A 23,875-nucleotide genomic window follows, 5' to 3' on the forward strand; every position below is an offset into this window, starting at 1 on the left:
CCCCAGCACCAATAAGGAAAACAGAATGTTCTAAGTAAATAAATATATGAAGATATTGAAGGAAAGCAGGGCCTGGTGTCAAAACCTATGAACTCAGCTACTTGAGAGACTGAGGCAAGATCATGAGAGGCTGCTGTGGCTACAAGATAAGAACTAAACCAGCCTGGGCAATTCAGACCCTGTCTCAAAATAAAGAGAGGTAAGACAGAAAGATAATGGAGTATTTAGGCCAGGCCAGTTTACACGGTGAGTTACACACCAACCAAGAACACATATGAATAAAAAAAACAAACCAAACAAAAAAACCAAAAGTCTAGGACTAAAGAGCGGACTCTGTGATTAAAGGGAACAATTCTCTTTCAGAGTACCCAGTTTGGACCGTAGCACCCACATCAGCAGTTACAACCACTTATCACCACATCTCAGATCCGGTGACCTTTCCTGAGCTGCGTCCGGTTATACTCATATTCATATACTCATATACACATAGACAGACACATTTTTTAACACATAGTTAAAAAGAATAAAAATAAATCTCTAAAAGGCAAAACCCACTTTTAAACCCCCAAACTAACCAAACAAATAAGTATACAGCGGGTGGGGCCACATTTTCTGGTAATATAGATGATGAGTCCCTGGGCTCAATTCCCAGTAGGAGACAGGGTAGTGAAAGGAGTCTAGAGAGAAAAGCAGTAAGCTCCTGCCAATGCTTCCCTCTAGATGAAGCACAGAGGCAGGTGGGGGTCTACAACACTTAAGGTATTCATCATCTATTTGAATTTTTCTTTCTTTTCTTTTTTTGAGACAGGTTTTGTCTGTGTAGCCCTGGCTGTCCTCAAACTCACAGAGATCCACCTGCCTCTGCCTCCCAAGTGCAGGAATTAAGGGTGTGCGCCACCACACCATGTGCATGTAATTCAGTGAATTTTAGTCCATTGATTAGACTGAGACACTATCATGCTGTACTTACTTTCAAAACATTCTCATCAGTCCAAAAGGAAACTTCATGCTCATTACCCATCATTCCTTTCCTCCACTTCCCCAGCCCCAGGCAACCAGAAATCTATAGTCTGTCTCCATGGATTTGCCTGTTTTAGACATTTAATATAAATGAGTCATATAACACCTGTGGTCTACACAGGTCCCTCTCTTGTAGAACATGTCAGTACAATTTCATAGCTGAATAGCACCTCACTGTAAGCAGATACCTTGTATTCAGTTTACCCATTCCTCAACTCACCTGCTTCTACTTTTTAGCAACCATGAATTATGCTAAAATAAATGTTTGTATGCTTTTTTTGTTTTTTGAGAGTGAGGCTTCATGTAGCCCAGGCTGCTGTAGGATATTTGTTCATACTGTGTGAAGACGTGTTACTATGATTGATTTACTAAAGAGCTGAATGGCTAATAGCTAGGCAGGAAAGAATAGGCAGGACTTCCAGGGAGGGAAAGGAACTCAGGGTTAGAACTTAGGTGGACAGGAAATGCCACCAAGACCTGGAGGGAGTCAAACATACAAACTGGAGGAGAGGTAAAGAGTCATGTGGCAAGTGCAGATTAATAGAAACAGGTTAATTTAAGTTATAAGAGCTAGTTAGGAACAAGCCTAAGCTAAAGACCAACTATTCATAATTAGTAAGTCTCTGTGTCATTATTTGGGGACTGGAAATCCAAAGAAAGTCTAACAAGAGAGTCAAACAACACCAGGCTGGCCTGGTATTTAGTACGTAAGTGGAAGCTGCCCTAGACCCTACAATCTTTATTGCATTGCTTCCTGAGTGCTGGTTTTACAGGCACGTAATACAGTTAAAAAGTGGTTTTGATTTACATGTCACCCATGATGAGTGATGCTGAGAAATCTTCTCATGTATTTATTACCATTGACAAATCTAGGAAAACCAGATGCTATGGCACACATGTGTAACCTCAGGTTTAATAGAGAGGCAAAAAGATCAGGAATTTAAAGTCATGTTTAGCTACACATTAAGTTCTAGGCCTGCTTGGGTTACAAAACACCCTGTCTCGAAACAAGCAACCCCCACAACAAATAAAACCAACATCAAGCTGGGCTGTGGTGGCACACACCCTTAATTTCAACACTCAGGGAGGCAGAGGCAGGTGGATCTCTGTGAGTTTGAGGCCAGCCTGATCTACAGAGTGAGTTCCAGGACAGCCAGAGATACACAGAGAAACCCTGTCTCAAAAAACCAAAAAATAAATAAATAAAAACAACTCCAAAGAATCCATTAAAAGCCTTTGCCCTTCTCCACTTTTGAGACAGGGTCTCAGTTTGTTGGGCTGGCTGGCCTAGAACTTGCTATGCAGACTAGGCAGTCTTTTTTTATTTTTCTCTCTCTCAAGACAGGGCATCTCTGTGGAACAGTCCTAGCTGTCCTGGAACTTCTCTTGTAAACGAGGCTGGCCTGGGACTTAGAAATATCCACCTGCCTCCCAGGTGCTGGGATTAAAGGCATGCACCACCACCGCCCAGCTAAAGATTTATTTATTTATTCATTTATTTAATATATATGAGTGCTGTATCTGTATGTACGTCTTTATGACAGAAGAGGGCATCAGATCCCACTTTTAGATGGTTATGAGCCACCACCATGTGGTTGATGGGAACTGAACTCAGGAACTCTGGAAGAGCAGCCAGTGCTCTTAACTGCTGAGCCATCTCTTCAGCTAAACTGTCTTTAAACTCAGAGATTCACCTACCTCTGCTTGCCAAGTGCTGAGATATTCAGCCTCCAAAATATTAAAATTATTTCCCTTGTTATATTATAGAGTTATTTCTATATTCTAGGCAATAGTAGACTTTTCGACTTTTGTCTCTGCTTTTGAGATGACCTCACTTTGCCACCAAGGTTATCCTGAAACTATGTCGTCCAAGTTAATTCATAGTAATCTGTTGCGAGATATTTGACTATATTAAGTAACGGTATGTTACTGTGATGGGTTTAATAAAAAGCTAAATGCCCAATAGCTAGGCAGGAGGTATAGGTGGGACTTGAGGACAGAGAGAGCTCTGAGAAGAAGAAAGGGGGAATCGCCAGCTGGATGCAGAGGAAGCAGGATGCAGGAGAGGTAAAAGTCACATGGCAGTATAAATGAATAGAAATGAGTTAAGTTGTAAGAGCTAGTTAGAAACAAGCCTAAGCTAAGGCAGAGTTTTCATAATTAATAAGAAATCTCCGTGTCATTATTTGAGAGGTGGCTGATGGGACAGAGAAAGACTCATTTCAGTAATCCTTCTGCCTGAAGTCTCCAGAAAGACAAAAAAAACAAAAGCAAACCCTGTGAGCAACAATCACTGGTAAATACAGGGAGCCTGGAATTCTGTGTATGTCATGTATGTCAGTCAAGCGCTCTACTACTGAGCTATTCCCAGCACTTGTGAGAATGAAAATTCATCTGACTGCTCTGAAAAACCATGGCAATTTTGCCTAATAAAGACAAACATACATTTACTAAAATGTCCACAAAAACACTGAAACAAAAACATTCACAGCAGCATCATTCATAACATCCCAAACTAGAAAGAATCCAAATGTAGCACAATTCTACAGTAGTTAATGGAGAGACTGCTAACTGGTCAAAGCAATTAGAATAAGCGACTGTTAAGTGTTCAGCCCTAACTGGGACAGCTATAAGCATCCCCAAGCCCACAAATCAGGACAACCTTGCAGAAGAGGGGGTAGGATAAGGAGGAATGCTGGGAAAAGTTGTCTTCTGGATGGCACAGGGAGGACTCACAGCAGCTCTGGTGTCACCTGCCCAAGACCGAGAAGATCAAGTCAGTCAACATTCCAGCAAGGATGAGGGAGGGGCACCAGGTCCCACCCCTCCCTGAGGAACTATTGGCAGATAAAGGCTGCCGGGGGAGGGAGAGCAATTCTTCTTCAGGGATGTTTGTAGCCACTGGTAAGTTGCCCATGATCCAGAACCCCACACTCATGCACGTATAAGCAACTCTAATTAAACTCAGTGGATTAGAAAATAAAAATTAAAAAACAAAACAAAACATGAAAGTTGAAAGAAAGTTGGGAAGATGAAAGACTATAGATAGTATGGGAAACAGTTAAGAGCGGGGGAGTGAGGACAGGCTGTGGTTTAATCCCAGCATTTAGGGTGCACAGGCAACAGGATCTCAGTGAGTTCAAGGCCAGCCTGGTCTACCAACTGAGTTCAAAGACAGCAAGGACTGTTATAAAGAGAAACACTGTCTTGAAAAACAAAACACAAAGTCTGGGGGTGGCACAAGTCTGTAAACCCAGCACTTGGGTGGCAGAGACAGGTTGGTCTCTGTGAGTTCAAGGCCAGTGTGGTCTACAAAACAAGTTCTAGGACAGCCAGGGCTGTTACACAGGAAAATCCTGTCTCGAAAAACCAAAAAAGAAAAAAAAAAAAAGAAAAAAGAAAAGAGGGGAAAATGGAATGAATAATGAAAATCTGCACACATATGTAAATGGAATATTATTCAATTCTAAAGAATAAAATCACAATGTTTTCAGGAAAACGGAGGGATTGGTGATCCAAGACAAAAATGACAATAAACACAACACACCAACCCAAATATAGATGAGAGTTCATGCATCTGTCAGGTTACGCATGCCCACTGGGATTGCGCATGCACAGCATACGCACATGGATGACGCTGCAGTCTATAGCACTGGCCTGCTGCTGGCATGCAGGTTTCTCAATAGGTTTGGCATGGACAAGATCTATGAAGGCCAAGTGGAGGGAACTGGAGATGAATACAATATGAAAAGCATTGATGGTTAGCCTGTTGCCTTTACTTGTTATCTGGGTACAAGTCTTGCCCCAAGTATAACTGGCAATAAAGTCTTTGGGTCCCTGAAGGGAGCTGTGAATAGAGGCTTGTCTTCTCCTCACTACACCGAACAATTTCCTAAGTATGATTCCGAAAGCAAGTTCAATGCAGAAGTACATGAGAAGACAGCATGGTCATAATATTACACACTACAGGCATTACCTAACGAAGACAAAGATGCTTACAAGAAACAGGTCTCTCAGTTCATAAAGAACACTGCACTCCAGACATGATGGAGGAGATTTGTAAGAAAGCTCATGCTATTACCCAAGAGAATCCAGCCTATGAGAAGAAGCCCATGAGAGAACTTAAGAAGAGGTGAAACTGTCCCAAAATGTCTGTTGCCCAGAGGAAAGACTGAGTTGCTCAAAAGAGGGTAAGTTTCCTCAGAGCTCAGGAACAGGCTGTTGAAAGCTAAAGCAATTATCTATGAAGATTTCTTTTTATAAGACAATAAAGTTACTGACTAAGCAGGAAAAAAAGCCAACGAATGAATAATGAAAATCTGATATATATGTAAATAGAATATTATTCAACTCTAAAGAAAAATGAAATCAGAACACTTTCAAGAAAATGGACAGACTTAAAATGGGTATTAAGTGAGGCCACTAAATCTCAGAAAGGAAAACATTCCTTTTACATATTTGGACCTTTGCCTATAATGTATACACACGTATATGTAAACAAATGTACATACAGATACAACTTAACATGTAGAAAGAAGAACAGAAAAGGGTAACACTGGGTGATGAGGAAAAATGGAATGCAGGTAAAAGACACAGAAAAGGGCATAAGGCTAGCCTTTTCTTTTCTTTTTGAGACAGGGTTTCTCAGTGCAACTCTGACTGTCCTGGAACTTACTTTGTAGACCAGGCTTGCCTTGAACTCAGAGATCTGCCTGCCTCTGCCACCTGCCTCTAACGAGTTGGAATTAAAGGCATGCATGACCACAAATGGCTAAGGCTAACTTTTTCTACTTTGAACTCTGCCACAGACTTTTTGGGTTTTGTTTTGTGTGTGTATGTGGTCTTAAGTGTACAAAAGTACAACGGAAAGTGTGAGAGAGTGTGTGTGTGTGGTCTTAAGTATATAAAAGAGTAATTGAAGCCAGGTATGGCACCATATCTTTAATCCCAGCACTCAGGAGGAAGAGGTAGGCAAATTTCTAAGTTTGAGGCCAGTCTTGCCTACATACTGATTTCTAGGCCAGCCAGGGCTACTAGTGATATCTTGTCTCAAAAGAAAGTCATTGACAGTCAAAGTGCAAAATCCAAAATGAAGCCCCACAGCTTCAGAATGGCTAGCTGTTCTACTGTACAGAAGTTCACATATAGACTGTTGGTCTGGGCTGTGTTGATCTAGCTGCAGGATGATTTTTATTTGCATGTTCTTTACAATAAAGTGACTCTTATTTTTTAAAATTAAGTGACAGGCTGGATGATGGTGGCATACACCTTTAATCCCAGCACTCGGGAAGCAGAGGCAGGTGAACCTCTGTGAGTTCGAGGCCAGCCTGGGCTACAAGAGCTAGTTCCAGGACAGGCACCAAAGCTACAGGGAAACCTTGTCTCAGCCCCCCCCCATTAAGTGACAGTATACACACTGCATGATTGTAGTTATATTTATCTATAAGTGACAAAAGTATAGAGAAGGCATGATCAGTGGTTGTTAGGGGTGACCATGGAAACTTAGTAAAATGAATATTTTGAAGTGATACAAATTTTCTAAATTTGGATTACTATATAAATGTACTAAAACTCAAATCACATAGTTAATATGTCTATGTTTTATGCTATGTGAATAATACCTTAATGAAATCTCACATAACAGAAATCCCAGAAATCAGGAGGCAAAGGGAGGTGTTTCACTTTGAGTTTGAGGACAGTCTGGTCTCTATACCAAGTTCTGAGACAGTCAGGACTACACAGTGAGATTATCTCAAATGAACAAAGCATGAGAGGACGGCTCAGCAATTGGGAGAACTGCCTGCTCTTCTGGAGGACATGGGTCCAAGTCCCAGCACCTGCAAGGAAGCTCATAACCAAACAAGACTCCAGTTTCAGGAGATCCTATGTCCTTTTCTGGCCTCTGTGGATACTGAGCAAACACACAGTAGACATGGTAGACATACATACCTGTAGGCAAAATATCCATACAAGAAGAAAAAAACCTACCACACTTAATAAAAAAATTAAAAACAAAACAACCTCCCCCAAACCCCACAACAACTAAGAAACAAACAAACAAAAAACAAAAAAACAACCAACTGCTATGGAGTCCAAATAAATGCTAAATTTGCCTACTGAGGTAAGTCATAAGCCACACATACATTTGGTGTGTTAGCCATGTCTGTAACCATAGCACTTAGAAAGCAGAAGTATCGCTACAAGGCTGAGGCTAGTATGCTCTATATGGTGAGTTCCACACCAGCCAGATACAGTAAAATCTTAGCTCAAAATAATAGTAGAGAGATGGTTCAATGCATGAAGTGTTTACAATACAAGTCCTGAAGTTTGGATCCTCAGTACCAAACCTGCAATCCCAGTACCCACAAAACAGAGATACATTGTAAGCTGGCTATCTACACATGCTAGAGTTGGCAAGCTCCAGGTCCAATGAGACCTTGCGTCCATTATAAAGTGAAGGAAGAAAGCTGTAGACCTCTGAAGTCTCATGCTTGAACATCTGCATACATACATGTACTCACACTCAAACATGCCCATGTGTACATATACTGTGACCACTAATGGGAAATTGACAAAACTTGTAAAAAGTCAATAGGGAATTATTTTGACTGTGTAGCGGTGGAAGATCCTGCCCACTGCGGGTGGTCACCATTCCCTAGACTTCATAAAGAGAGAAAGAGAGTTAGCTAGCTTAAGCAGCAGCATGAGGCATCCTCTTTATCTCCAGACTTTAGATACAATGAGAGCAGATGCTTCAGGCTCCTGCCACTGTAAATCCTCCACCATGATGGGCCATGATCTGGAAATAATCATCAGAATAAGCTCTTTCCCTTCAATTAATTTTGTCAGAATATTTTATGACAGTAACAGAAAAAAGAAATTAAGACACAGGTAAACCACACACAAACACATGGGGGGGGGAGAGAAAATATACCTTATCTGAAATTGGAAAAGGAAGCAATCAGCAGACAGGGAATATTTATGGTGCTAATAATACTCGCTTTTTCTACAATAAATGTGCCAGGAGATGTAGTATACGGAGTTGTTGACAATATGGTTCCTTATTTTCTATCTGCTCATCTTCTCATATTTCAGCTTTTATCCTAAGAACTTTCTTTCTTTCATTTTTGGTGTTTTTGAGAAAGGCTCTCACTGTTTAGCTCTGTGGTTCTGGAACTGACATCTGCTTGCCTCTGCCTCCTGAGTGCTGGGACTAAAGTGTATGCTACCATGCCTGGTCCATTTTCATTCTCTCTCTCTGTTTTTTTTCGAGACAGGGTTTCTCCATGTAGCTCTGGCTGTCCTGGAATTCACTCTGTGAACCAGGATGATCTCAAACTCACAGAGATCTGCCTGCCTCTGTCTCCACCATCACCCAGCTTTCTAAGAATTTTTCTAACTAAAGTTTCATCATTTACCTGAATCAATACTGAGGACATCATCATCTTCATCAGGAATCTCAATTATTTCTGTAGGCTGGGAAGATTCATCCTCGGAGCTACTGTCATGATACTGCAGTCCCAGCTTAGAGTAGAAATCCTTCACCAGAGACTCACAATTAATCACTGCCCTAATATTGGAACACATAGAGAAGATCAAAGCCAGTGGAGAAGTAAGGTTTGGAGCATTAGCATTCATCCACATTTATGCAATGTCAACCCTAGGAGCTCACACCTATGATCCTGGTACTTAGAAGCCTCAAGTACCAGAACTGCCTAAGTTTGAGGTCAGCATAAGACAATACAGTGAGTTCAGGGCCAGCAAGGCCTACAGAGTGAGAAACCTTTAAAAACATCAGCAACAACACAGTATCAAGAGTATAGACTGTTTGCCATACATGTTCCAAAGTATCTATTTAGAATGCTTTTCCTATAATGTTTTTTGTTTCCAAGCAATTAATACATGAAATAATTAATTTGTTAGAGTCGTATTTTTCTACCTGCTGGAAGTCAGAAGACCCAGCACTAATTATTTATGTGGATTTGGGAACTAAGAATAAGGTTTTAGGGGCTGGAGAGATGGCTCAGTGGTTAAGAGTACTGACTGCTCTTCCAGAGGACCTGGGTTCAGTTCCTAGCACACATATGGCAGCTAACAACTGTCCATAACTCCAAGCCAAGATCTGACACTCTCATACAGAGATACATGCAGGCAAAATACCAATGTATGTTAAATAAATAAATTATTAAAAAAGAAAAAAATAAGGTTTTAAATAGTGGCATAATTTCACCTTTAACCTCAGGGGCAAAGGCAGGTGGATCTCTGTAAATTCCAGGCCAGCCTGGTCTATAAATTGAGTTCCAAAGCAGCTAGAGCTATGTAAAGGGACTCTGTATCAAAAAAAAAAAAAAAAAGCAAACAAGCTGAGCAATGGTTGCGCACGCCTTTACTCTCAGCACTCAGGAGACAGAGGCAGGAGGATCTCTATGAGTGATCCTCTCCTGAGGTCTGTCTGGACTATAGAGAGAGTTCCAGAACAACCAAGAGAAACTTTGTCTCAAAAACAAAAACAAACAAAAGAAAAAAAAGGAAAGAAAACAAACAAACAAATAAATACTGGCATCAGTTTCAACTAGTTCCTCGACAAAAGTTCTCTCCAAGTGTAATACTAACACTATCTACTTGGTGACCTGAAACAGATATTCTGAAGGAATTACGAATTTATTAATGTTTCTCAGTTAAAGACAGCAAGCTGAGAGGTTGAGGACATAGCTCAGCTGGCAGAATAATTGCCGAGCCCTTGTTGTATTGGTGCTATTCCAATACAACACAAACAGGGCATGGGGGCCCACACCTACATCCCAGCACTCAGGACGTAAGAGGATGACCAGGAAGGTCGAGATCTGCTCAGCCACCAGCAAATTCAAGGCCACACACTGGAATTGGTGAGACCCTATCAAACCAACCACAAAAAGTTGGGTGTTTTAATTGCAGCACTTGGGAAGCAGAGGTAGGGCAAATTTCTGCAAGTTTAAGGCCAGCTAAGTCTAGATATTGAGATCTTGTCTCACAAGGAAAAGAAAAACAGAGCTGGGTGGTGGCGGCGAATGCCTTTAGTCCCAGCACTTGGGACGCACAGGCAGGAAGATCTCTGTGAGTTCGAGGCCAGCACAGTCTACAAAGTGAGTTCCAGGACAGCCAGAACTGTTACACAGAGAAAACCTGTATCTAAACACCCCCCCACTCCCCAAAAAAGAGAAAAACAGAAAACAGCAAATTCACAATCCTTACTTCCTGGTGATCTTACTAAGGAAACAAAGTTTAGCAGCGAAAGAAGACAAAAGAATTCAAAAGCTTTTAACTTGCCTATTGCTGACCACGAACCAGCTACCAAATACACAGGGGGAAAGTTCATGCTGCCACGCTGCACTATAAACTCTGAAGAAGTGTGAGGTCCCACATGACTGAACTAGGTCACGAAAAACCACCCCAACAAGCCTGCAAATGCACATTGGCAACCACAATCCTAGAGAACTTAGACAACAATGCGGACACTAAGAGAGACTTACATAGATGTAATCTACATGGGAAGTAGAAAGTAGAAAAAGACTAGATTTCCGGAGTAAATTGGGAGCATGGGGACCTTGGAGCAGGCTGGAGGGGGGAGGGGAGAGGCAGGGAGGGGAGCAGAGAAAAATGTAGAGCTCAATAAATATCAATAAAAAAGGTATACAAAAACATAAAAACAAAAAGAATGGAAAAAACGCACACTGGCTTCTGCTTCCACGAGTCCTTACCTGGACACATCGTCATATACCTGGTCAACATAAGCCACCTCAGACTCCTTCTGCAGCACCAACGTCTCCAGCTCTGCCAGCTGCTTCTTGCGCTGCTGTATACAGTCCATTTTCTCCAGTTCTTCATCAATTAAATGACGAAGTTCCTCCATAGAGATACCCAGCTCCTCAACCACTGCCTGCTGCAGTTCAGCAATGTCATCAGACTCAGCTGCAGCTGTTGCTGCGTCCAAACTAATGCACCCAGGGAGGGAGGACATGGTTTTGCCCTGTGGGGAACAAGAAACAAGCATGACTCTCACCTCAATTCACAATTTCAGTCTCGGAAGAAAACGCACTCTGTCCTGCAACCTCTTAGTCACACGGTCTGTTCTCTCTTCTCCTCCTCCCGAATGTGACCCGGAGATTTTTCTGGGGAAACTCACCTGCTCATATAGAATAACAGGCCTGAATAAGATCTAATGATAGCTTAGGGAGAGGTTAGAGAACACCAACATGCAACAGGGAGCTAGCAAAATAGTGTTTCAGGAAACTGAAGAGCTTACCTACAAAGTAAGGTATTTCTGTATTTCTATGAGACAACGTGTTCTTTAACTAATAAGATGGCTCTATCTGTCTCGACACGGCGTCTAACCTAAGTGCCACGGCCACCTGCAGACAGCGGATGGTAATTAACTAATTCCATCTTGGGTTCTTTCTCACGTTACTTGGCTTCCCCGTGGAAAGTAGCTCCTACGACCAGGCAGGGGGATGGCTGCGTTGGGGAAGGGGTTCTCAGCGGCACCAGGCCCCGGATTCCATGCCCAGCAGAAAGCAAAGGAAGACAGACAAGGTCTCCCTGCGTGAACAGAGCAAAGCCTGCAGCGAAGGCGACCACTCACACCCACGCTCCAGGAACCGCGCGCACGGGGCTCGGCGGCCGGGGCGGCGACGGGATCGCAGCGGCAGCAGCAGCGGCGGCGGCCCCGATGCAGCGCCCGCAGCCCCGGCCTCACACCCGCCGCCCGCTCGGCCCCGCCCCCGGCCTTCTCCGCCCTCCGCCGAGTCTCACACAGCCGCGGGCTCCGAGAAAAGCAGCCCGGGTCCGCCTCAGCCTCCCTCAGTCCGTCCTCCCCACAACGCCGCTCCTCACCACAGGGCTGCGTCTCTCCACACGGACCCCAGATTTCGACGCCAGGGCTCGGCCTCGCCGACAAACACAAAAACCGCTGCGAGCGACAGCGGGGGTGGGGAGGCAGCGTGAGGGAGACAAGGTTTTGGGAAAACTAAAGGAAAGCCCGGAAGCAATGTCGAGCGCACTTCCGGCTACGGTAGGCCGAAGGGGTCAAATTTCACAGCCTAGCGTCGCGGGATCGGAGCTGCGGGAATAAAAAGATTACGCCTGAGTCCAGCAGTGCTTCTCCGGAGCAGGAACTGTTGGGCCAAGTGGGCTTTGTCAAGAATGTTTATTGAAGCTCCTCCCCAACTAGCGGCCAAAAATACTTTGATTTGAAAATATTTTTTAGTTATAAAACTGTTATTTATTGCAAAATTAATGCCTGTTCACTTCAGAAAGTATGAAAAATACAAATAAACAGGAAAAGATCACAATTCCACCACTGTGATTGTATGGTCTTTGGTTTGACACACGTCTTTAATGTGTGTCTGTGTGATACACAAAGGGACTCATGTCTTCTCGTTTTGTGTTTAAATTTTGTGTGATGGGTGCCCCCCCCCCCCAACCATGTTCCTCACGCTCCCTAGGTCATGTTTCATCCTCTTCTCTCACCATAGCCTCGTTGTTTAATGCATGTTTTGTGTGTCGTCTTTAAGACCCTGAAGATCTTGAATCAGCATTTCCTGAAGAGTTTCCTTTGGTTGGGTGGTGGCGCAGGCCTTTAATCCTAGCACTTGGGAAGCAGAGACAGGCATATCTCTGTGAGTTCGAGGCTAGCCTGGTCTACAGAGCAAGTGCCAGACAGACTCCAAAGCTACACAGAGAAACCCTATCTTGAAAAGAAAAAAAAAAAAAAAAGATTTCCCTTGATTTTATTTTTTTCCTCCTCTTGTGGAGATATTTTTCTACTCAACTTTGAATGCAAGCACTTCCAGTACAGATCCGACCAGGAAACCCCCACCCCTTTTTTCATCCTCAGGGATTGAACAGCCCTAAAGATAAATTGCCAAATTCAAGTAGATGGTTCTCTCCTTCCACTGCCCTCATAACCCTGCCTGTGTTATGCCCAGATCAGAGAAGTCCCTCAAAAACCAGCAAGGAGACCGAGTCCTGTGTGTGAAAGCAAAGAGCCTTTCTTTATTTTATACAAGTTTGCAAACACTGTCTCTCTGCATGTCCAACCCATCTGAATAATTGGAGAGCCCCAAACTCAGTCTGAGTTGGTTTTTTATTTTTTTATTTTATTTTATTTTTTTTTTGGTTTTTCGAGACAGGGTTTCTCTGTGGTTTTGGAGCCTGTCCTGGAACTAGCTCTTGTAGACCAGGCTGGTCTCGAACTCACAGAGATCCGCCTGCCTCTGCCTCCCGAGTGCTGGGATTAAAGGCGTGAGCTACCACCGCCCGGTCTGAGTTGGTTTTTTATAAGTAGTAAAGCTGGGAACAAGGGATTTCCAAGGTTCAGGACCCCTGAATGTCTGACAATTGTCTAGGGGTGTCCTGGTGAGTGTACTGGCAGGTAATCCTATCTACAACAGTTGGAATGTTAGGAATTTCCTTTGGATGGTCTGGGTTCTTGGGTGATGCCTGGTTTTAGGAATTTTTCCTAATGCGCGAATTCTCTGCCAAAGCAAAAATCCCAATCAAGCCAAATCACAACAAGTCAAATTAAGAAATATCTAGGTTTAATGGGATTCCTGCGCTCTAGGGTAGCCCTAAGGGTTGAACCGGGAGGCCACAAAGGGGACCATCCTCCAAACTCCAGCATTCCAGATCCTGACCCCTCCCCCAGGGAGGTTAGGGTATTTAAGTGAGCTGCCAAAGGAGAAACACATGATCTCTTTCCTCTCTCCCCTGTGGTCGCGTTCATGAACTCCCGGTTGTAATGGAAAAATTAAAAATGCTGCAGGATCCCCAGTGGCGGCTGGCAGCAAAAACGCTGCAGGTCCCTAAGCGGTGGCAGCGGGCCATGTGGCAGCAGGCAGCAGGCCCTGAAAGCAGCCAGTCCCAGGCAGGGATGTGTGCAGGCCCCGAGCGGTAGCTGGTCTAGGGCAGGGAGACACGGAGACACGTGGTGGCGGATCACAGAGACATGGATAGGCACACCATGCAGAGAGAGGTTGGATATTTATTTAGTGGGTTATGGAAGGGAAGGAGGAGGAGGAGAAAAGCAGAGAGAGAGAGAGAGAGAGAGAGAGAGAGGGAGGGAGGGAGGTGTGGCGAACTATCGCCGCCATTACAAGATGGCGCCGAGAGCCTGATGAACAAGTGTGTTTTGGCGTGTTAGACCAACGTCTCTACCGCCTGATCTTGCTCTTGATCTGCCCAGCAACAGCTGCTTCCAATCCCATGCGGCCACGTCTCTTTGGTTCTGAACACGCCCATTCTCCCTGTATATATTCAGCCGCTTTCCGCCACTCGGGCCCCCTACTTCCACCAGTCAACTGTAACCGAGTGCACTTCAATAAAGCGCGATAGAGAAGGATCCTGTGTCAGTGGTCTTCATTTCATCGCTGGTCGAGTCTTGGCGGGCCACAGCTGGTGCCGAAACCCGGGAACTTCGGCGGACACCGTAGGGGGCCGAAGAGGATTCAGAACTCTACACGCGAAGTGGTCGACGTCGGTAAAGTATCCTCAGGTATGTCGAGCTTGCTGGTGGGGGGGGTTGAGCCTGTGTGGTTTGGCATCGCTGCGGTAGTCTTTGGGTTGATAATTTTTTTCTGCTGCCTGTGCTTGCGGTGTGATCGTCCCGGAGAGGAGTGCCTCTGCTGCGTGTCAAACTGAAAGTAAAATCCGGGGTAGACAACTCGGTATTTCAGTCCCATCGTAAGACTCTCGTAAAGAAGGAAGGTGATGGGCTCGGACAGCAGCAAGGGTCGAGCGCCCGACTTTGTTAGCCCAATACAAGCTTTATTGAAAGAACGGGGATTGAAGGTCTCTGATGGCACTATTAAAACCATATTAAAAGACATTGACCAACAGGCGCCGTGGTTCGTAGTGTCAGGGGACTTAAATATCCCTTGTTGGGAGAAACTGGGGAAGGACCTCGACAAGGCAGAGGAAAGACATCAACTTAGAGCAGGTACGATCCCGCTCTGGAAATTAATTCGTGCTTGTTTAAAAGAAGGCAAGCATATGGAGCATGTGAAAAGAGGGCGACGTGCGTTGACAGAGCATCAGGATAGCCTCTCAGAGTTAAGCTCAATGAAGGGAGATGAGGATAGCAAAAGAAATGGATCCAAACTGGGAGAGAAGGAGAAACCCAGTAAGAAAAAAAGGGACCCCGATCATGGGATAGAGAAAAAAGGAAATCCCGATCAGGGAGCAAAAGGGGAGGAGGGTGAGAGACCCGTGCCAAGTGCACCCCTCTACCCACCCCTCGATGAATTTTTAGATGAGTTTGCCACCATGGACTTGTATGAGGATGAAGGACTAGAGGGAGATGAGGAACTAACTGAGTGGGAGGAGGAGGAGCTGGAGGAAGAGGCAGCTAGATATGAGGAGGGCCGATATGAACCACAGCCTAGCTATGCTCCACCGCCATACCCAGGTCGGAACAAGCGTGGTACGGCAGGGGGAGCTCATAGACTCTCTCGAAATACTCTTCGATATCTAGCCGAACTTACCCCAATCCCGTCTATGGCGTTTCCTGTTTTTGAGGATCAGGACCAGCGGAGGTATCATGAACCAATTCCATATAAACAGCTGAAAGACTTAGTCGAGGCCTCCCGGACTTGGGGACCCAACGCACAGTATACCATAACCTTATTGGACAGGATATTGAATTCAGCATTAACACCCAATGATTGGTGGGAGATAGCGCGGGCTTGCTTGACCACCGGGCAATACCTAGATTATAGATCTGTGGTGACAGAGGCAGCCCACGCGCAGGCTAGAGTCAACGCTCAAGCACAAAATACAGCGCCATGGAATGCTGACATGCTTCTGGGTCAAGGCCAATGGGCCGTGAACCAGACAGCTTATCCAGTTCAGGTTTATCAACAAATCCATGATATTTATAAAAGGGCATGGAAAATGATCCCAAAAAGAGGAGAAGTGTCAGGAAATCTGACTAAGATAATACAAGGCCCAAATGAGCCATTCTCAGATTTTGTAGCTAGAATGGTGGAAGCAGCGGGAAAAATTTTTGGTGACGTCCAGGAAGCCATGCCGCTGGTGCAGCAGTTAGTGTATGAACAATGTACAAAAGATTGCCAAAGGGCCATTACTCCCTGGAAGGGAAAAGGGCTAGATGCCTGGCTAAAGGCCTGTCGTGAGATTGGAGGCCCATTGACAAACGAAGGGCTAGCCCGTGCCATGATAGCCGCCACAAAACAAAAGAGCCGCCAGAATGGCTGTTTTGCCTGTGGTAGGCAGGGACATTTGAAACGTGATTGTCCAAACAAAGGGAGCTCAAGCAATGGCCCACCGGCGGGCAGACAACCAGGCACCTGTCCTAGGTGTAAGAAAGGGAAACACTGGGCCAATGAATGCAGGTCAACAAAAGATATTAATGGTCAACCCATAAACAACCCATATGTTCCCAGGTCAAAAAACATGCAGAGGGGCCCTCGACCCCAGGGCCCCAAAATCTATGGGGCAATACAGGAGGGGAACATGGATCCTCCCAAATCGCCCGACGAGCCACATCAGGCTCCGCAGGGATGGACCTCCGTGCCACCTCCGGGTTGGTTTTAACTCAAAGTATGGGAGTACAAGCGATCCCCACTGACATGAAGGGACCGCTTCCAAAAGATTCAGTGGGAATTGTTATCGGTAGATCCTCTAGTACAATGAGAGGGCTGCTGGTACTCCTAGGAGTTATTGACCCAGATTATCAAGGGACCATTAAGATCATGTGTCACTCTCCTTTTGGAATTATTTCTATAGCTCCGGGAGATCGAATAGCTCAGATGATAGTCGTGCCATCCATGCATGAGCGCTTTCCGGCCCATACCGCGGAGAGAGGAGACAAAGGGTTTGGGTCTTCCGGAGTAGATATGGCCTGCCTTTCCTTGGAGTTGAACAATCAGCCGATGTGTACATTAAAAATAGAAGGGAAGTCCTTTACAGGGCTGATAGATACAGGGGCAGATAGGAGCGTTATGAGCCGTCAGTTTTGGCCTAAGAGCTGGCCGTTGCAAAAGGCTTCACAAACACTCCAAGGGCTAGGATATCAGAACACACCTGACATGAGTGCGAAGAGCTTAAAATGGAATGTGGATGGCCAAGAAGGATTTTTTCAACCTTTCGTACTAGATCTGCCATTAAACTTGTGGGGAAGAGATGTACAAAAGCAACTAAAACTTATGTTAACCAATGAGGGAAGTTACTCAAGTACTAGCCAAGAACTTATGAGTAAGCAGGGATATATGCCCGGAGCAGGTTTAGGCTGTAATTTACAAGGTAGGCCTGAGCCTATTATCCCAGAGGGAAAACATGATAGAAAGGGTTTGGGTTTTTCTTAGGGGCCACTGAAGATTATATAAAAATTCCATGGAAGACTAATAAGCCCGTATGGATACCCCAGTGGCCCCTCTCTCAGGAAAAACTCCATGCGGCATGGCAGTTGGTGAGAGAACAATTACAACTAGGACATATAGAGCCGTCCACGTCGCCATGGAATGCTCCCATATTTGTTATAAAGAAGAAATCAGGAAAATGGCGCTTATTGCATGATTTGAGAGCCATTAATGCACAAATGTCCTTAATGGGCCCGATTCAAAGAGGCCTTCCTGTGCTTTCAGCTTTACCTAAAGGATGGCACGTATATGCCATCGATATTGTTGATTGTTTTTTCTCCATCACCTTGCATCCAGCTGATAAAGAGCGCTTTGCCTTTACTATTCCTTCATTAAATCATGAGGAACCCGACAAACGATACCAATGGCGGGTCCTGCCTCAGGACATGGCAAATAGTCCTACTATGTGCCAGCTCTTTGTGGATGCGGCCCTTACCCCTGTTAGGAGGAGTTTTCCTGATGTAAGAATAATTCATTACATGGATGATATCTTACTAGCGAGCCCAGAGAAGGTTAAGTTAGATCAGGCCTTAATTGCCTTGGAGGCAGCCCTGGGAGAGAAAGGACTTTATATAGCTCCAGAAAAGGTACAAAAGACTGAAACAGTGGAATTTTTAAGATCTAAGATTGAATTACAGACAATCAGACCACAAAAAATTAAGATAGGCACACAACACCTAAAGACCCTTAATGATTTTCAAAAGCTTTTAGGAGATATTAATTGGTTGCGCGGATATCTCCCTATGACGAGGGAAGAATTAAAACCATTATTTAGGATTTTGGAAGGTAATCCTGATCTTAATTCACCAAGGAGTTTAACGGCAGAAGGACGCGAAGCCCTCAAATTGGTTGAGGCCGCAATTCAGAAAGTACAAGTGATGCGCATTGATCCTTTGCGCCCATTAATGTTTTGTATACTTCACACTTCTGGTAGCCCCACAGGGGTGTTTTGGCAAGATGCTCCGGTATGGTGGATACATAGCCATTCTCAAGGCCAAAAAACTTTGACTTATTACCCTGAAGCTGTTGCCTCTCTGGCCTTATTGGGGCTGAAGTTTTCAATTTCTACCTTTGGGTATGCGCCAGATAAATTGATCATACCCTATACAAAAGAGCAGGTAGAGGTCCTTGCTGGTACAATAGATAGTTGGGCCATTCTTGTTACAGCTTATTCAAATTTGATAGATAATCATTATCCCCAAGATAAATTGTTACAATTTTTGTGCCATAATATTATATATTTTCCTATTATTACCTCTCAAACACCGATTTCAGGTGCACTGCATATTTTTACAGATGGATCAAAAACAGGATTAGGAGTTTATCAAGTTATGGGGAGCGAGCCAGTGCAGTTACAATTTCGCCCTGGAGCCCCCCAGGTGACTGAATGTTTGGTCGTTTTGGAAGTTTTCAAGGCTTTTCATTCATGCTCATTTAATTTGTTATCAGATTCCTCCTATGTTGTTAATGCGGTTCGACACTTGGAGGCTACATCACATATTAAAGAACAAAGTATGATTGCGGCAGTCCTTTATCAAATACAACAGTGTATTTATAAAAGAGACACGCCGTTCTATATTGGTCACATAAGGGCACATTCAGGCTTGCCTGGACCACTCGCTGGTGCTAATGCCACGGTGGATGCTCTTACAAGAGAACAGCTTGGACTGCTATTATACGACCCAGTACTCCAAGCCCAATCCTTCCATCACAACTTTCATGTACCTGCCGAGACGTTACGCCTCCGCTTTAATATCACTAGGAACCAAGCCAGAGACATAGTCAAATCCTGCCAGACATGTGTGATGTTTCATCACCCGCCTCACACCGGGGTTAACCCTCGGGGATTGAAACCCCTAACCTTGTGGCAAATGGACGTAACCCACATTCCTGAGTTTGGCAAACAGAAATGGGTGCATGTTTCTGTGGACACCTATTCAGGTGTCATTCATGCTTCCGCCTTAACGGGTGAGAAAGTGAGAAATGTAAAAACCCACTGTCTAGAGGCCTGGGCAGCTTGGGGAAAGCCTGTAACCTTAAAAACAGATAATGGTCCTGCCTATGTGGCCCAGGGCTTCAGATCCTTTTGCGCTCAAATGCAAGTAGCTCATCTCACTGGGCTGCCCTACAACCCTCAAGGGCAAGGGATTGTTGAACGTGCAAATCGAACCCTCAAAGAGATGCTACAAAAACATCTCCCAAGGATCGTTTATCACTAGCCCTCTTTACCTTGAATTTTTTAATCTTGGATAATCATGGCCGTTCACTGGCAGATAGACATGCTGGCCACATTATAACATCCACAGAATATGTAAAATGGAAAGATGTGTTAGATAACAAATGGCATGGACCGGATCCTGTAATACAGAGATCCAGGGGAGCTGTTTGTGTTTTTCCTCAGGAGCGGCCCGATCCGGTGTGGGTGCCTTCGAGGTTAACCAGAACAGTGGCAGACAAAGAAGACGCCGGACAGCCCCAGGATGACGAGCCAATTCTCGAGGAAGCACCGTCTGACCCTGAACATCATACTCGCCCTTGCTCCCCTTCTGATGACTGTTAATAGCCAAGACAATTATTTTTGGGCAGTTATCCGCACCTGGCCCATTCCCATGCCGGTTACTAATGTTTCTAGAATCTTGCCCCAATTGTATATAAAAGATTGCCTTTTTGATTTGTCCTGCCAACAAGTAGATTATAGAGAAGAAGCTTATAATGCAACCAGCTACGATTTACAGGGAACCCTTTGCCTGACTAGTAATAGTAGCGCCTCCCTTCCCTCTTGTTTGATGTTAGACTTTAAGATGTTTGCTAGTTATTTAGATCCTTTAAATGGCATTCACGAATCGTGGATGCTTGATGCCATATTTCAGACTCTTAAGCAGGCGAATGGGGGCAAGTCAAGTGGCTCAGGTGATATAAGCAACCAGACTGTTTTTAATGTTACCACCTATACGTTAAATGTTACCGCGGCCCTTCCATTTGTTGTTCAGACAGGTAATTCCAACGGGACAAAAGACAATACCCATAATTACAGCCTATCCTTACCTCGCTGTGAGCGTAGGGTAAATTTTCAATGGCCACCTGCATTTTTAAATTGTGTCCCTCGCTTTGACAAGCCCAAACCAGCTTCTCCGGGCTGGTGGCTTTGGAAAGAGCTACCAAAGTCAACGAAACAAGGATTAAAAAGGGGTCTGCTTACCTCACCTTGGATTTATTCCAATAATTATGGAGGTTTTGTGGATCTGTCACCTTTTATTTTATTTAACACTTCCAAGTGGATATTAACAAATAGTTCAGGAGTGTTAAATGGGTCCAAGTTGTTGATCCAAGAGAGTGAAGGGGTGGCTAATATTTCCAAATCAAAAAATCCAGTTTGTGTGGATGCCCCGTTTTTATGGATTTTAAGCAATCACTCTACCGACAAGCAGCTTAACTGCTCAAAGACTTCTTGTGTATTATCTCAATGCTGGTCCTTTCGGCACACAACCGGCCTGCTAGCGAAGGTGCCTACCTTTGTGTGGGTACCAGTGAAGGCAGACCCAAATGAATTTTCTGTTTTGTCCCTGATTTGGCAAAAGCGAGATTTCGGTATCACAGCAGCTATCGTAGCAGCTATTGCTGTTTCCGCAGCTGCGGCTGTTACAGCTGGGGTAGCTATGGCCCAGGTACATGTAGCAAATACCATTAATGAAGTAGTGCAGAAAACCTCAGAAGCCCTGATACAACAAGAAGCTATAAATAAGCATTTGGCTTCAGGAATTTTATTACTTAACAAGAGGATAGATTTAGTGGAAGAAAATTTATATAAGATGTTTGATGTTATGGCTATGAGTTGTGTTTTACGCAAAGAATACTTATGTGTTACTCCTTATTTTGCATCATTTAATGAATCAAAACGATTATCCAATTACTTGAAAGGTAATTGGAGCTTGGAGTTTGAGCAATTACAATCCAATTTAAGCTTGAAAATTTTAAGTTTAAATGCTACCAAAGCAGAAGTGATTACACTTGGAGAGTTTACGGACTGGCTGGTTACTACCTTCTCTTATATTAAAGAGTGGGCTGGGGTTGGTGTGATTGGTGTGCTGATGTGTGCAGGGTTGATGGTGGCACTGTTCTTGATTATAAAGATGATGAGAGCACGCAAAAGGAAGAAGATGGCAATTGTCCGAGCACTCGCTGCACTTGAGGCTGGCACATCCCCCCAAGCTTGGCTCACTATGTTTAAAGAGACTTAAGCCGTGTCTTTGCACCCGACGGGTCCTGTTGCCCATTGCACTCGGAAGAACGGCTTGCCTTACCCGGGTGGCTTGCACCACAGAGTGCACAGGGTGAGCCACCCTGGAAATCATGGTTCCGTGCAGACGGGTTTCCTCTGACTAATTTTCCCGTCCCTGGAAAAACAGAGATTATCATTTTTGCCCAGGGGGGAACCCTCTAATTTCAGCCATGACTGGAGGTCTCTTTCTCTAATCAAACAAAAAAGGGGGAGATGTGGCGAACTTTCGCCGCCATTACAAGATGGCGCCGAGAGCCTGATGAACAAGTGTGTTTTGGCGTGTTAGACCAACGTCTCTACCGCCTGATCTTGCTCTTGATCTGCCCAGCAACAGCTGCTTCCAATCCCATGCGGCCACGTCTCTTTGGTTCTGAACACGCCCATTCTCCCTGTATATATTCAGCCGCTTTCCGCCACTCGGGGGCCCCCTACTTCCACCAGTCAACTGTAACCGAGTGCACTTCAATAAAGCGCGATAGAGAAGGATCCTGTGTCGGTGGTCTTCATTTCATCGCTGGTCGAGTCTTGGCGGGCCACAGGGAGGGAGGGAGGGAGAGGGAGAAGGAGAAGGAGGGAGGGAGAGACAGAAAGGGAAAGGGGAGAAGTGGGGAGAGGCAGAAGCTGCCTCTTTGAGAGGGAGATGGAAAAGAGAAGGAACTCAGGCTGGAAGCTAAAGATCAGCCTGTCTCAGCAGAAGGGGGAGGGAGTGGGCGTGGCTTGTTTCTTAAAGAGACAGAACAGATCATTACATTCCCATCTCTTTTTTATAATAAAAAGATAGGAGGTTAGGTACCACAGGTTAAAGGAATTGGGGCGGTGGTTTCTCAAGACTTCTTCTTGCTTATTTGTGGGTGTTGTCTTTGGGGGGAACCTGAGAAGGCTGGGTGCTGTCACATCCTGGCATAGCTGGTCTCTTTGCTCCTGTCTGGTGTTTGTGGTATGAAAATGTCTGGTGTCTCTTACACCTGTTTAAGGTATTGTCAGAACAGAGGACAAAGTTAAATTAAGGAAAAAAATTAGGACTAAGGAATTGAGGGGAATATATCTGACCTGTTTAAGATGGATCCTTCAATTTGGCTCCCTGGAACTCACAAGAATTCTTTGGGTTTGTGAAAACAGAAGTTTTAGACATATACATTGTATAAACAGTAACATATTTATGTCAAAATAACTGTGACAGATATTTTTGCACAATGAAAAGTATTTTTAAGACTATGGAAGGCAGCATGAGAGAGAAGCTTGATAACTTGTATTTGCCCTCACACCTTTATAACTTCCAGGTCTTGTATTTGTAATTTACTGAAATTTGTTTGGTGAAGTTGTCCTTTTAAACTGACAAAACCTCTCAGCTATCAAACTGCATCAGATGTCTTTGAGAAGGATAAAATTTTACTTGAGTTATTGATTAAAAACCAACAGAGAGTTTACTGGTTGGCATCTAGAGCTACTTCTCAGGGTCCTCCATAGTTGCTGAAGGTTGTATTTGCCTTTTGCTGTTTATCTCAGGGTTTGCCAGGCTTCAGAATATCCTGTGGGCTGAGAAATATGTAGGAAGACAGGGCTACCTTGACCTGAGCAGCTAGGCTGTCAATTCCACCAATTCTGTCCACGTCTGGAGATCTTTAGTTTAAATGAAAGGCAGTTTTGCCCAGTGGTCAGCACTGGGTAGTTGCAGCAAATTGTGGATGGACGTTGTTCTGTGCCCATTTGTCTGCTGTCTTCTTTGGAGGAAATAGAGTGCTGCTGCTAGGAGTCAACCTGTCTCTTTTTGTTATGAAAAATTTTAATATTTAAATATTTAAATGACACATTACCCAGATCTTTGAGCAGTTGAGTGCTGTTTATCAGATATAACTACAACAGTATAGAATCTGCCTGGAGAACTGGGTCCAAGCTTGACTGTACTGGCTCTCAACAGGTAAGATTTATACTCGTAAAAAGGCAGAAAGAAGATAAAACTGCCTTCAATAGAAGGTTAACAACAGAACTGGCAAGAGTAGAGTTTCTTAATATATTTTAAATGAGGGTTGGATTAAATATAAAGTATTTTTATAAGAAACTTAAAAGTACATACCAGTTTAAAACATGAGACTTATTGATTTTGTAGTCTGAAATAAGATGAAATAAACAGATAATAGTAACATTTAACAGTAAACATTTTTAT

General features: G+C 44.2%; 1 protein-coding gene and 1 pseudogene across 3 annotated transcripts in view; one reads left to right on the forward strand and one right to left on the reverse strand.

Annotated features, from left to right (window-relative positions):
- Setdb1 (SET domain bifurcated histone lysine methyltransferase 1) overlaps positions 1–12,017 on the reverse strand; it is a 36,177-nt gene extending 24,160 nt beyond the window's left edge. The window contains exons 1-3 of one of the 3 annotated variants that reach the window (XM_057794271.1): positions 11,890–12,017; positions 10,758–11,026; positions 8,439–8,590 (exon numbers count right to left, since the gene is read on the reverse strand). In XM_057794271.1, the coding sequence (XP_057650254.1) occupies positions 8,439–8,590; positions 10,758–11,017 (412 nt within the window). In that variant the 5' untranslated portion in view covers positions 11,018–11,026; positions 11,890–12,017. Of the gene's footprint in view, positions 1–8,438; positions 8,591–10,757; positions 11,027–11,889 lie in introns of those variants that run through there. The other 2 variants (XM_057794272.1, XM_057794273.1) reach the window with 2 other exon arrangements.
- On the forward strand, positions 3,077–5,252 carry LOC130889849 (60S ribosomal protein L5-like; annotated as a pseudogene).
- Positions 12,018–23,875: the final 11,858 nt, after the last annotated feature.

Source organism: Chionomys nivalis, chromosome 18 (genome assembly GCF_950005125.1).
Source record: "Chionomys nivalis chromosome 18, mChiNiv1.1, whole genome shotgun sequence".
NCBI lineage: Eukaryota > Metazoa > Chordata > Mammalia > Rodentia > Cricetidae > Chionomys > Chionomys nivalis.